The sequence below is a fragment of the Leptinotarsa decemlineata genome, unplaced genomic scaffold (genome assembly GCF_025532065.1).
Source record: "Leptinotarsa decemlineata unplaced genomic scaffold, Ldec_3_MD MMD2_tig00002159_RagTag_RagTag, whole genome shotgun sequence".
NCBI classification, from domain to species: domain Eukaryota; kingdom Metazoa; phylum Arthropoda; class Insecta; order Coleoptera; family Chrysomelidae; genus Leptinotarsa; species Leptinotarsa decemlineata.
In genome coordinates this window covers 7,073,834-7,087,969 of record NW_027412574.1, presented here as the reverse complement: position 1 = coordinate 7,087,969, position 14,136 = coordinate 7,073,834, and the positions used below count along the sequence as shown (strand labels likewise).

The window sequence follows — 14,136 nt, the reverse complement described above, 5'->3', positions numbered from 1 at the left end:
GGTCGACCATGAATAACCTCACAACTATAAGAGACAACATTTCTAAATCACGGATCAACGAGGTTTGTGAAGAATTCATAAAGAATATTCAAAAATCTCGTGACGTCTCTACCAGAAAGATAGAGGTGAAAGGGGAGCGAGATATTCTTCCGCATGATGTGGTTGAACTCATAAAGCAAAAACATCGAGCCAGAAAAGATTGGCAGATTGGCAGGAGACCCCCGCAGCAAGGATCAAATGCTGATACTTGCTGCGGACGTTAATGCGCGAATTTATGAGTTCACCAATATGAAGTGGAAGAACAAACTCGAAAGCCTGAACGTGCACGACCACTCTGTGTGGAGGATGGCCAAAAAACTGAGCAATCGGTCTGAGGCTACTCCTACCATAGAGAGCGGGCAAGCGCTCGCGGTGATGGACCATCAAAAGGCTCAGTTGTTCGGGAAATATTTTTCCAGCGTGCACCGAGTAGAACCGGATGTCTGTGAAGAACACACCAATAAAACCAGACTGGCTAATGAAGTCAGAAATAGGCCGACTCCAATTATACAGGAGCAAACATTGATAAAGTGGATCACAGACGTATAAGAAATCATTTTGACCATCAAGCGCCTGGGGAAAAACAAAGCCCCAGGCATTGATGGGATTGATGCAGTTCTGCTCCGCAACCTACCGCGAAAGGGTATCGTACAACTGGTGCATATTGTGAACACAATAATCAAGCACCAGCATTTCCCAGATTGTCTGAAACATGCGGTGGTAGTGCCCGTTCCGAAACCAGGAAAAATCAAAACACGTATTGATAGCTACCGCCCGATCTCGCTTCTTAGTTCGGTCGCGAAGGTTATTGATAAAATCATCCTAAGCAGACTTCTCCGCCTAGAAGATAGGATGAAATTCATCCCCAAAGAGCAATTCGGGTTCCGGCGAGGTCGGAATACGACATCGCAACTGGTCCGGGTTGTTCACGGGGTGAGGGAGTCCTTCAACCAGGGGAAGAATACAGTTATGGTCCTGTTAGATATCAAGAAAGCTTTCGATAAAGTTTGGATAGAAGGGTTTGTCGCCAAAATGTGGTCGGCAGGCATGCCTTTATTCGTGATTAGGATTCTAGAATCCTACTTGAGCAACCGAACTTTTCGTGTAAGAGTGGACCAAACCACATCTGCGAATTATTCAATCAAAGCAGGTGTCCCGCAGGGGTCCTGTTTGTCACCGCACTTATATTGATTATATACGCATGACTTCCCTATGTTCTCGAGGACGAAGGTGGGTATTTTCGCAGATGACACCGCGATTTACGCGCACTCTTTCTCGAGCGAGGTGGCGAAGCAGCAGCTTCAGATCCACCTCGATAGGCTAGTCGTGTCGTATTTCGAACAAAATAAAATCGAAATAAATCCCGATAAAACTGAACTCGTAAACCTCACGAGGAAATTCACGAATGTGAAGATCTTCAGGAAGTTGCGAGTTAAGGATAAGTGCATTGACGAGCAGAAGAGTGCGAGATATCTGGGAGTGATCCTGGACAAGCGCCTGAACTTCCAGGAACACTTGAGTATGGCGATCCAACGAGCGGGTGCTGCGATAAAACGCACGTATCCGCTCATTGCACGGAACTCTAAGCTCAGTGTTGACAACAAGTTGCTTATTTATAAACAAATAATTAGGCCGGCTATGTTGTACACGAGTCCTGTGTTCTGCAGTCTCAAGAAGTCCCCTTTAATGAGACTCGAGAGAATGCAGAATAAGGTGTTCCGTATTTGCACTAACAGTGACAGATACATTTCATTGAACAATCTGTTAGATCTGGCAGAAGTGGAGTCAGTCACCGACCATATCAGGAGACTGGCTCAGAAATTCTTCAAGTTCTTTCTACCGAAGAGCCCGCTGACGAGGAACGTCACGGCAGTTAGAAGCTGTCATGGACAGCGCCGTAAGCACGGGCTAGTCTATGAAGAACTGGAGATATACCGTGAACGGCGCGAATGCGATCGCGCTTAGTTCATGAAAAAATTGGATAAGATATTTACGCACACATGATGACGTGATAGCAGAAATACTCTTACCTGGTTTTAATGAACTTTTTCCAGGGGGTTATCGACAACTGCTACCAACAAACAGACGAATGATTCTCTGAGAAGTACCGAAACGCGACAGAATGACAACTTCCGCGTAAGCCTCGGCAGGAAGCGGAAAACTATAGATGAGGCTGATATAAGGCGTTTTTGAGTGGAGAGCCAACCGCCAACACAAATGGGGGCGTCTCCCACTGCCCCATCGGGGGACTGTGTGGAGGCGCTTTTCTCTTCCGTGCGGAATTCTTGAGAGTGCAAATGTATCGGGGTCGTTTCCTGCCACTCTCTCTACCCTATTCACTACCCATCCCAATCCTTCCCACTGTCCCATTTCATAGGGGAAACCCTTGTGTACATTTTGTATATTATTTTTTTTATTGTATATATTTTATAAACACCACAAAAAAATACCTCAAAATTGTATGGAGAATAGTCAATAAAGAACATTTTAATTTTGATTTTTTTTGTTACATCAGCTTGAGAATCATAATATCAATTAGTTGGATTCATATGATATTCCTTGTTCCCAATCATCCTGTAACATTTTATTGATGACTTGAAAAAATCCTAGTCGTCGTCAACGCCAGCTCATTAAAGAATTGAAGGCAAAACTAGCATTAAAACAAGCTATAAAAGAACACAAGTTGATAGTAATCATCAGTCTTTCACTTTTGATAGACATCTATGAAACCAACCCCAAATTTTTATATAACCCTGAACAAATGATAAAATGTTCTAAAATATTGTTAACAAGTGAGAAAAATTAAAAGAGAAATTTAAAAGATTATTTGGTGATGATTGAGTATGATATATATTTTATGACTTCATGATTATTGATTCTATTTACACAACAGTGAATATAGATTTGGTGGTTTTGTTTTTTTTTAGTTATCAATATTATAGTCACTGGCGAAAGTTCCTCAGACGAAGAAGTAGATAAATTCTAATGCATTCTCATACATTTTTGTATTAATCCTTGTATTTTATAAAGGCCACATATGTTGGTAGAAGGTTTTTATTGATAGATTTTTTTATCGACATACATATATAATACATCACTACTACACTTCTACATCACTAATGTTTAACCACAATTAAATAATCTATAGATAAAATACAAATAACATGGTAATAAATAGGAATGTCCCAGTACTCGTTTGGCTATTAACGAGATGATTTTTATTCGCTGTTTCACCCATTCATCATTCATCCAAAATAATGAAAGAACTCATTTAGAAACTTAATTAAATATTTATTGTGAAGAAACGGAAAAAATACTTAAGGAATAACCTCACACTCAAATGTTAATCCCAGCAGGATTGGGGAGAAGAAAATATGCTGCATTGCTGCAGCATGAGGAGACAGTATTTCTGAATACTGTCTCCTCATGAGACAGTACTGTCTCCTCATGAGACAGTATTCAGAAATTCCTCAATATTTATGAAGATTTATACGCTGACATTGCAACTTTGATCCGGTCACTGTACTTAGGAAAAATGCTCAGCATGCAATCTGTGCAAAGTTTGCGTATTTGGAGATTGTTTTATATTTCTGTATCCTGTGATCGGATCAATTTTTATGTCTATGAACTTGGAATATTAAAAGATGGAATTCTGAATACTGAGTGTTTTTGTTTTAGAATATTGAAGTTGAGGTAGGAACATCTTTCAATTCATGTATTCGCTTAGATAAATTTGAATTATTTCATGATTATTTTCCATATTTGACAGTACTGTATAATTCATTCAACTTTGGCTACATGGTTTGTACCGGTACATAATGATGTATCAAGGAAAGTAGTATTCACCGCATCTCTGATTCTGATTCAAATCACTTGACAAAGCTACTTAGCGAAACATGTGATATATTTTTCAAATGAAGTTTGTGGAGATCAAATCGTGAGTTGTAGTTTTTGAAATTACTATGGATCTTCATCAAGTAACGGCCGAATCAATCAGAAAAAAAAGCATCTCTGATTCTTAAACATTAAACTGCATGTTCACAACAATCTAAACTGATGAGTATCATTTTCCTCACCTGGTTTCTTTCATTGTTTTTATCAAGAAGCATAGACATTTCTTCTCTAAACGCAGCAATCCAAATTTTGATGAAGAAAGGGAGGTTGATATCCCCCAGTTGGTACTGAAGATAAATTTTTCTGGCAAGAGTTCGTCTTGTATTGTCTTGATCTAAAACTATAATCATTGTGCTCGATGTCACAGATTTTCGTGAAAGTTGACATACATTTTTATAGGGGTTATACACTAAAATTCCATAATAGTAGGCATTGAATTCTCAGAAATATTATTGCATTAAAACGGAAACATTGTTGTCAGCAGGTTATGATTCTATATATTTTATATATTTTATGAGACGATGAAATATATAGAATCATAACTTGACAACAATGTTTTTTTTTGAATGCAATAATATTTTTGAGAATTTAGTGCCTACTATTATGGAATTTTAGTATACAGGGCGCTCCAACAAAAACATGACTCCCCCAGTAAGTCAGAAACGGACGTGTAATCGAAAATTTCAAAAAACACGTCAATTTTTATTTCTAGGGGGACTAATTATGATATAGAGATCATACCCAAAACTTTACCCCCTGCGGTCAGCAACTAACCCGTTTTTTTAATGGCGTGGGGGGTCAAGTGATACATCATTTGAAAGGTCTTTCGTCCCTCTATTACTTCTGTAATTTTTCCTGAATTGGTTCATTCGTTATTGAGAAATTAAATGTTGAACGTTTTATTCAAGAAAAAACGGAAAATTCGCTGTCGCTTATTTTATTGAGGAAATCAACAAAAGTAATATCAATGCCAACATAATCGACGGATGAAGTGTTCAAAATGACAACCATCTAGTTCCATACAATAATACAGTCTACTTTTGAAAGCTTTCCTTACATTACTGAAGATGTCCGAAGTCAGAAATCGGCATTCCTGAACAATTCTCTGTCGCATGTCTTTTAGATTTGTAGAGTTCACAACAAAAAACATGAAGTATCCCGTCCTGTCAGAATTGACGGAGTTGAAGATGCAGTTTTAGGACATGTACAAATGGATAATCGACAATCTATCAGACAAGTAGCTAGAGCGTCTGGTATATCAGCTACTAGTGTTTTTCGGATTTTGAAAACCTACAAATTCCATCCTTCCAAAATAAGGCTAGTTTGAGAATTGAACGTAGAAGATCCTGATCGTCGACTTCAGTTTTGTGAGGTATTCAACGAGAAATTGACCAATAACCCAAACCTATTATACAGGGTGTAACTAAATAAGTGTAAAACATTTGAGGAGGTGATTCCTCATCGAAAAAAAGATAGGATCTTTCATATAAAGAAACTTCATTGGAGCATCCCTTGTTAAGATACAGCCCCTTCAAGGGGGTACATAAAATTTGTATAACAATTATTTTCACAAGCACTAAAAAAAGTTACAATATTGAGATTAGCCTGACTTTTTGTGCTATCAAAAAGACACTTAGCCAGAAATGTTTTGGTTTACCCCATGATTGTAAGGGGTGGAAAACGCAACCCCTAAAATTTATTGCCAATTTAACTTTTTGTCTTATTATTTGTTTACCATTTAAAAATGTACTTCCGATAGCCTGTTTCATTCTAAACAAAAAATGTCTCTTGGGTTTTTTGCCCAAAATAAACCAGTTCGCAGCAAAACATTATTTTAGGGACAACTACAGAGATACATCGTTATAAATGCGAAAATACGAAACTAATCTATCTAGTAGGTCGCTATTAGCGATAGAGACAATTAAATTGGTATGACGCTGTCAGTTTGTGAATTTACGAAATTGAATTTATACCAATTGTGTGTTGTTGTTCTGTTCTTAATTTGTTACTTTAATAATTCCCTTGTTATTAAAATGGCATACACAAATGAGGAACTGGCTGATATGCATTACGTTCACGGTCTGTCGCAGGAAAATGGGTTGGAAGCTTCTAGAATATATACTGAAATGTATCCTCAACGGCAGCATCCTTCACATAGAATATTTGCTCGACTTCATCAACGATTACGTGAATATGGTTCATTCGACAAAAGAACGCAGGATTGTGGTCGCCATCGAGAATTACGAACACCACAGCTTGAGGAAGCAGTACTTAATTTGATTGAAGAACAACCTACTACCAGTACTAGAACGATTGCTTTCCAGCTAAATGTTGATCATATGACGGTATTTCGAATTTTAAAGGAACAACTCTTATACCCTTACCATCTGCAACGAGTACAGGCACTCTTACCGCGATACTTTCCGAACCGTCTTGAATTTTGCAATTGGATGCTGGAAATGATTAGAAGAAATTGTGACTTTCTGAAGACGATAGAATTCACAGACGAATGTAGTTTTTCTCGGGACAAGATTATTAATTTTCATAATTACCACATATGTGCTGATGGAAACCCTCATGCTATTGTCAAAACTAACCATCAGGAACAGTTTTCTAACGTGTGGCTCGGAGTTATTGGGAATGATTTAATTGGGCCTCATTTTCTACCTCCTCGATAAAATGGTGAGGCATACGTTCAATTTTTAAGAGAAGTGCATCCAGTACTGCTGGAGGAAGTTCCTTTGGGTGTCAGAAGGGATATGTTTTTTATGCATGATGGGGCTCCCACCCATTTCAGTCAAGTAGCATGTCAGCATTTAACTGAAACATATGCAAATCAGTGGATGGGTCGAGGAGGACCACAGAACTGGCCCGCTCGATCCACGGATCTCAATCCTCACGATTTCTCTATTTGATGCCATTTACAGCATTTGGTTTATCGTACTCCTGTTCGCGATGTAGAGGACTTAAGAAACCGCATCATCGATGCGTGCAGGGTAATCAGAGAGACTCCAGGAATATTTGAGCGAATACGTGGCTCAATGCGCCGATGTCTAGACGCATGCGTAATGTCTTAAGGTAGACATATTGAACATTCACTATGATTTCTACATGTGTGGGTTTTGTTATTAATGAATTAGTTTTGTTTATTACCCTTCAATCGTTTAATGCAGGTACTAATTACAAAATAACAATAAATCCAGTTCGCATTTATGACGATGTATCTCTGTGGTTGTTCGTAAAATAATTTTTTGCTGCGAACTGGTATATTGTGGTTTTCCACCCCTTACAACCATGGGGTAAACCAAATAAATTACTGTCTAAGTGTCTTTTTGGTAGTACAAAATATCAGGTTAATTTCAATATTGTAATTTTTTCAGTGCTTGTGAAAAAAATTGTTATACAAATTTTATGTACCCCCTTTAAGGGGCTGTATCTTAACAAGGGATGCTCCAATGAAGTTTCTTTATATGAAAGATCCTATCTTTTTTTCGATGAGGAATCACCTCCTTAAATGTTTTACACTTATTCAGTTAGACCCTGTACAATACATATTTTTCAGACGAAAGTTCTTTCATGTGGAATGGTGAAGTGAATGGAAATAATTGTCGTTACTGGAGAGATGTGAATCCTCATTTGGTGATGGAAACACATTCACAAACTCCCTCAAAATTGGCATTCTTGTTAATCATATTGTTGGACCATTATTCATTGAAGGTAATCTCAATGGAGACACATAATTTAATCTGTTAAAAAAATCTGTTTTAAAATCTGTTTTTCCGTTAACCAGCTGTCGCACCCCTGCGAACGACAACCCTCAGAAGTCGAAACTTGTGCGAGCTAAGGACTAACGAGGTCTTACCTTTTAACGTGTGATTTCTAACACGGGTTGGACGATAGCCAGTGAAAATCGATCGCTCAGCCTGGGGCTTGAACCATCGACCAACACGGCGGCCGATTTGAGTGAGTGAATGAAGCACCTACTTCGAACCGACCGGCTACCGACCGACGGTGTAGATCCTATGATTACACAAATTTTAGAATAGAAAATTATGACAATTTAGTAGAAAATTGAATAAAATTCCAACACGATGGTGCACGAACGTTTTCCAATACGTTGGATCGGCAGAAGAGTGGGATCCAGTGGAGTGACCAGCTGGATCACTTGATCTCACACCGATAGACTTGTTTCTGTGTGGACACCTGAAGTCGAAAGTGTACTCACTTGGCCTACAAATCTAGAAGACCTGCGACAAAGAATTGTTCGGAAATGCCGATTACTGACTCCGGACATCTTAAATAATGTACGAAACGCTTTCGAGAGTAGAGTGTATTATTGTATGGAACTAGGTGGAGGTCATTTTGAACAACTTATCCGTTGATTTTGTTTCTACTGATATTATTTGTTGTTGATTTTCTCATTAAAATGAACGACAGCAAATTTTCTGTTTTTTCTTAAATAAAACGTTCAACATTTAATTTATCAATAACTAATGAACTAATTTCGAAGAAAACTACAGAGGTAATAGATACCCTGCGAGCGCGGAGAATCATACATCGGTGAAACTAGAGGCCATTGAAAGTTCGCATTGCTGAGCACAAGAAACACACACCGCGAAAAGAAACCAGAAAATCCGGAATAGCAGAGCATGTTTGGACTCATCAACATAACATCAAGTGGGCTCAAGCTGAAATCATCCACAAGAAAGAACAGTAGTTTAGGAGAAATTTCAAAGAAGCCGCATATATGTTGTCCAACAACGCATTTAGCCAAGCTAGCGTAGAGATACGTAACATATGGAAACCTTCAACCAAGCAGAAAACGACCAACTTCCGTCAAACGGTCATCTCCCGCTAAAACCAATGAAGCGGATAGAGGGAGGACGGGATAGGTGAAAGCCCTCGAATGACCTATAAATAGTCAGATCTCGGAGTAATAAGTCCAATTATCACCCGAAGACGATTGTGGATACTAACAATCGAAACGTCGTGACGTAACTTGGTTTGGAATCTTTTAATTTTCAATTTTCATTTTTTGTTAATAAAATTTTTAATTTTGTAATTTTTAGCTTGTATTAATATTTCTATTTTTTATGGAATGGAAGTTCGAACTGATGAAATACACCACGAAACATTATCTACCACCTTCAAACAAATTATCTTTCAAATTTTTGATATCTGACCTGCGCATGGTACAAGAAAGTGATCCGAGCCAAAAATGGATCGACCCGAGTAGCGTCGCTTATTGTCAAATAATTCAAGAGCATAACATGTATGATTTTACAACTAGTTGAAGAAAAGTGTATTGGCTGATCTACTATCTGTTTTAAACCGAAAGATTCAATGAATTCACTCAGTTGAATACAAGAACTACTTACAAGAACTACTGAGAAATCAATATTTGAATCTCCAGCACAGGATAAACTACTTCCAAAATCAGTTTAAAAACTTATTGTCTATTCGGTGGTTATTTCTAGAGGGTTTTTTCTTCTAGTTTGGATCTGAAAGTGACTTCTATGCATGATCTACACATCTTTGTTAGAAGTTTATCTCGAAATTATTTGCTTTCTTCCTTCCTTTGGAAGTTTCTCAAATTTTTTTGTATAAAGATGGCGATGTAAAAGCCAAAACAATAAATATATCTTATTCATAATCCTTCGGAAAACTGAAACTGATTCGTGTTTTATCAAAAAAGTCGTCATAAAAAATCATTCATCGTAGTGCGACTGTGTAACGTATTGTGACGTTACAACGGTACGTAACAATTCTTATTATCACTCTTTTATCACACTATAGGTTCATGCGGTTTTAGCCATGAATTAACAGTTAATTCCCAAAATACTATATATTGAGATTTAACTGTTATATATCCAAAATCTACAATCTAGGTATAATCTATAAACAAAAGTGATAATATGAAATAATATGATTTGGGTTGAATTATTTTTGTTTTTCAAATTACCTACCTTGTATCAAAAAGGACCGATTTTCAATATACCACTTTGGAGGTGAAAAAATAATAAATCTAATTGAAATTTCCGCCTTTATGAATTTTCAAATGGTTACATCCAACCAAGTTTTGGAAAAATTTTGATTTGAAACCCTGCAAAATGACCTTCTAAAACTCGAAATTTCGATAAAATTATCTACAGAGGGGTCGAAAAAGCATTTCATTTTTGTTATATCCAAACACGTTTTCCATAATTTAACAATATTCCCAGTTTTCAAAGTGGAAAACCTATAGGGTAAACCCCACTGTTGATATATTCTGCATTTTGGATAATATGGTTGGGTTAAATATATTCCAATCCAACTCAATTCATTCAATGTGTAAATACATACACTTTCTATTTCATAACAAAAAATTATACATTCACCCACCGTCCTAGCTGAATGAGAGGTACCTCACATTTATAAAGTTTATATTCAACTGGTAGTCAGGGTTGTGAAACGGTGGAAGCAACTATTATAATAAACAAAAAGGATGCATAAGAAGAAAGCGATTTTTAGAATAAAACGTAAGTTTTTTCAATGTAGAATTTGAATAGTTTTCACAGATTGGATCTTGTTCTTTCAGTAGCTTGTTAAATGAATTTATTAACATTTGTAAACATACACCTCTCTCAATTCAAACAAGTTCCTATGGCTGGGATTAAATTAAATAAGCGTATGAATGGTTTTACGTGCCGGTTGTCAAATTTAGGAAGAGACTTGAGAATTCTCATAACCTACGCGTTCCCTCCCAAGACCATATCGAAATTAACAGAGCTCTTCCTACATTTGACAAGCTCTAGGTGTTGTCATCGTGACATGAGAAATTTGTCATCCGTGATATAAAGTCGTAATGTTATGAATGAAGTGAGTGCTTTACCTTGTAATATAATCCAGAACGGTGCTGATGAGGTAATAAAACAAGTATCCTAATCCGAAACTTCGAACATTGCCATAGAGGATAAATATTGTTTCATGTAAGTTGAATTTTCTAAACTCTTTCATATATTGCGTAGCGTTCATATGGATGATGTCTGATTCGATTCCATAACGAGTATAAACTGAAAAGAAAAAAAGGTATCTCCGTATAAATGTTCACATGAAAGTAATTGTTTCCAAAGTTTTTTTCTATCGTGTAATCCAATGTTCATGAGAAAGTGATCGTTTCGAGAGGGCTCCTACTTTCAGTTTATAACTTCTATACATGAACCTAATTGCTTTCTTCCCAAATCCAAATTCCATTTGATTTCAATACCGAGCTCTTTTGAAATGTTCCAGTTGAATAACGTTCTTCTTCATTCAAATATATTTTTAATACCGATTTTAGAGTGGTTTGAAGGATATGTAAGTTGAAGAGTGGTACAAAATAAATATTTTTTGTGACATAATATTCCAATGTATACATAACTTCCTTGATAATTCATTAATAATTATATAAGCTTCCATAATCTAATAAATAAATAAATTTGGATCAACAATAAATCTGCTCTCAGGTGTAGTGAAGATAAAACTGAGAAGTTCACCCCGAAAAGTTACTGTGTTACATAAACATTTGAAAATTTTAATTGGGCAGTAATTTGTAGTATTTTTGAACGTTGGTCTCCATTCCCAAAATTTAAAAATATTGTTACAGAAACGCCTCTTTCAGAAATATGCACATTAGTTTTGACAAACGTCAAAACTAATGTGCATGATTTTCAATCATTTATTTCATTTATAGTCGAAATTTTCAAATACAATTCACTGACTAATTAGACTTTTCGAAAGTTTATATTACGCAGTGAAATTTTGGGGTGAATTTCATTTGAGAACAGATTCTCTCCTGATCTGTATCTATTTATTTTTCAGATTGTGAAAGTTATAATCCAAAAAAACATCAGGGAACATAAACTTTTTCATGAAAAAATGTTTTTCAAAGAATACTTGTAAATAAGTGTTCTTTTTTTTTGTTAAGTGGCTAATTTATTCATTTCATTTCCATATCGGCAAGACAAGTAAATATTCGATTGTTGAAATCTAGTAAAGTTTCTGTATTTGAGTTAGGTTATGTTAGGAACTCTAAAACCTGATTCGGTCCCCAGCGGGGCAGGCACAAAGTTTCGTTTGCTGTTTCATCGTTAATGAGGTAGTCGGATAGTCAAGGTGCAAGATTCCCACCTTGATACCCGCGACAACCTTCCCATATGAGGGTTTTTGAACGTCAGCTAAACCTGACGATGCCTCAGAATCAACCGTGCAGAGCTTTTTCGCCTCTGGTTTTGGTGAATCATCACTTGGGCGCAAACATTTGCTAACCTGCTAATGGGGGGTTTGTTCCTCCACCTGGGACAGATTCTGCGTACGCCGCTCAAGAATTTGGTGCAAGGCGGTTTCATAAGGTACCTCGCTCTTGAGGAGACGACTCAGTCGTTTCCTGGCTGCACCACCAAACCTTTTTTTTTTAGGTTCAGGACAGCCAACCCGCCTGTATTTGAGTATCTATATGATATGTTTCAGTGTATAGTTTATGGTAGTTTGAATTGTATTTTTGTATCAAGATGGAGTAGTAGAAAGCCAAAAACTTTTTTTTCCAAAAATTTATGGTAGTATATGTGGTATATGTTTTATTATCGTTCATTGTTTTTTTGTCGTTTTTTACTTTAAAATTAACCCCTTTCCAACTTTAAATTTAGCCTTTTTAGGCTATTCTTAGTTGGAATTTGTATTTCAGTACCTTATCTGATTTCATTTCAATTATAATTTAACATTGTAATTTATACTTTGAATGGGCTTGCCCGCAAATAAATAAATAAATAAATTATAAACTAGCGACCCGCCCCGGCTCCGTAGGGGTGCAATGCTGATACTAAATATACCTTCAACACGCTATTTATTGACATGTGTCGCTGCCCCCCTGTCCAGTACCGCCGCAACCGCTTTGTCCCGGCATTCAAAATTTGTAATATCTTCGAAAATATTAATTTAAATTACACGCTGTGGAGAGCCGTATTGATATATATTAAATGCACAATGTATTCAATGTACTTAACCCTTAATTAGATAGGTCGAAAATTTAACTTTTAAACGAAACTATGAGTCCCGGGGACTCACATTTTAAAATTGGCTAAAAAAAATATTATTCTTGATGATATCATAAACTACTATTTTTTTGTTACAATATAAGTATTTTCGTTAAATAAAACGACAATTATATAAAAAAAAACTTTATTCTAATAACCGAAACACTGCATTTACTAAAATAGGAACATAAAGTGTATGCTTATTGTTATATCAAATAAAAAAATGTAAGATAACAAAAACCTTATAATATTCTATAAAAAATAAACATATAATATACTAAAAAACTCAAAAAAAATATTAGTTTTGGTAACATATATCACAAGAAAAATCGTGCATATGCTAAACATGTAAAAAAAAATTATTCTCTTTGTACGCAATTATTGCAAATTTTTTTTGCGCATGACAAACAAATGTGTTTAAAACATTTACAGCAAAGGTATGCTGTTTTTGTTCTTTTTTTATAATGACATAAGGTACAATATTGTCTTTGGTCTCTTGGAAGTTTCTCAATTCTTGGGTCAACTTCTTCTGGTACTTCTATGCCTATGATACTTGATATTGAGGTTCGTAGCTGGCGAGGAATCTTTGTGTTGTATAGGCGACTTCTAAGATTATTTTCATTAAGATTAGCAGCCAATGCTTTTAAAAAATTAAGTCTGGATAACTTATTAGCCCTTTTATGGCTTTGGTGCAGTATATAGGCATTTAGACCAGCCATATCTAAAATTCTAAAAAATATAGCCATGGGCCAACGTGTAGTTCTGCGGCTACAGCTGTAAATCGAACACTTCTGGTCAATAGAATCTACACCTCCTTTTGTATTGTTGTAATCTTCTATAATGATGGGTTTACCAGTATTGGGGCCAATTTCATTACTATGGTGCATAGAAGAATAAAGAACCACCGCTTTATTTTTCTTTGGGACGTAACTTACTAAGGTACAATCATTTGTAAATCCAAATAATGCAGTGCCAACATCTCTATTTTTATTGGGAAGGAACTCTTTAGGAATTATGGCTTTATTCTTTTTTAGAGTCCCAATTGTAGTTAGTTTCCGTTCTCGTAGGGAAGTGAGTAGCTCCATTGAAGAGTACCAATTGTCTGTTGTTACATTGCGGTTTGAGTTGAAGATAGGCCTACAAAGCCGCAAAA

General features: G+C 36.2%; 2 protein-coding genes across 10 annotated transcripts in view; both read left to right on the top strand.

The window, feature by feature from the left end:
- The window catches only part of LOC111510906 (organic cation transporter protein), a 205,714-nt gene that overhangs the window by 3,349 nt on the left and 188,229 nt on the right, over positions 1 to 14,136 (top strand). The gene's annotated exons all lie outside the window — the stretch shown is intronic.
- Positions 1 to 14,136, top strand: part of LOC111514913 (uncharacterized) — a 99,732-nt gene that overhangs the window by 45,760 nt on the left and 39,836 nt on the right. The window contains exon 1 of one of the 9 annotated variants that reach the window (XM_074177170.1): positions 10,340 to 10,451. The exons of 7 other annotated variants lie outside the window; for them this stretch is intronic. In XM_074177170.1, the coding sequence (XP_074033271.1) occupies positions 10,418 to 10,451 (34 nt within the window). In that variant the 5' untranslated portion in view covers positions 10,340 to 10,417. Of the gene's footprint in view, positions 1 to 10,339; positions 10,452 to 10,741; positions 10,902 to 14,136 lie in introns of those variants that run through there. One more of the 9 variants, XM_074177172.1, reaches the window with a different exon arrangement.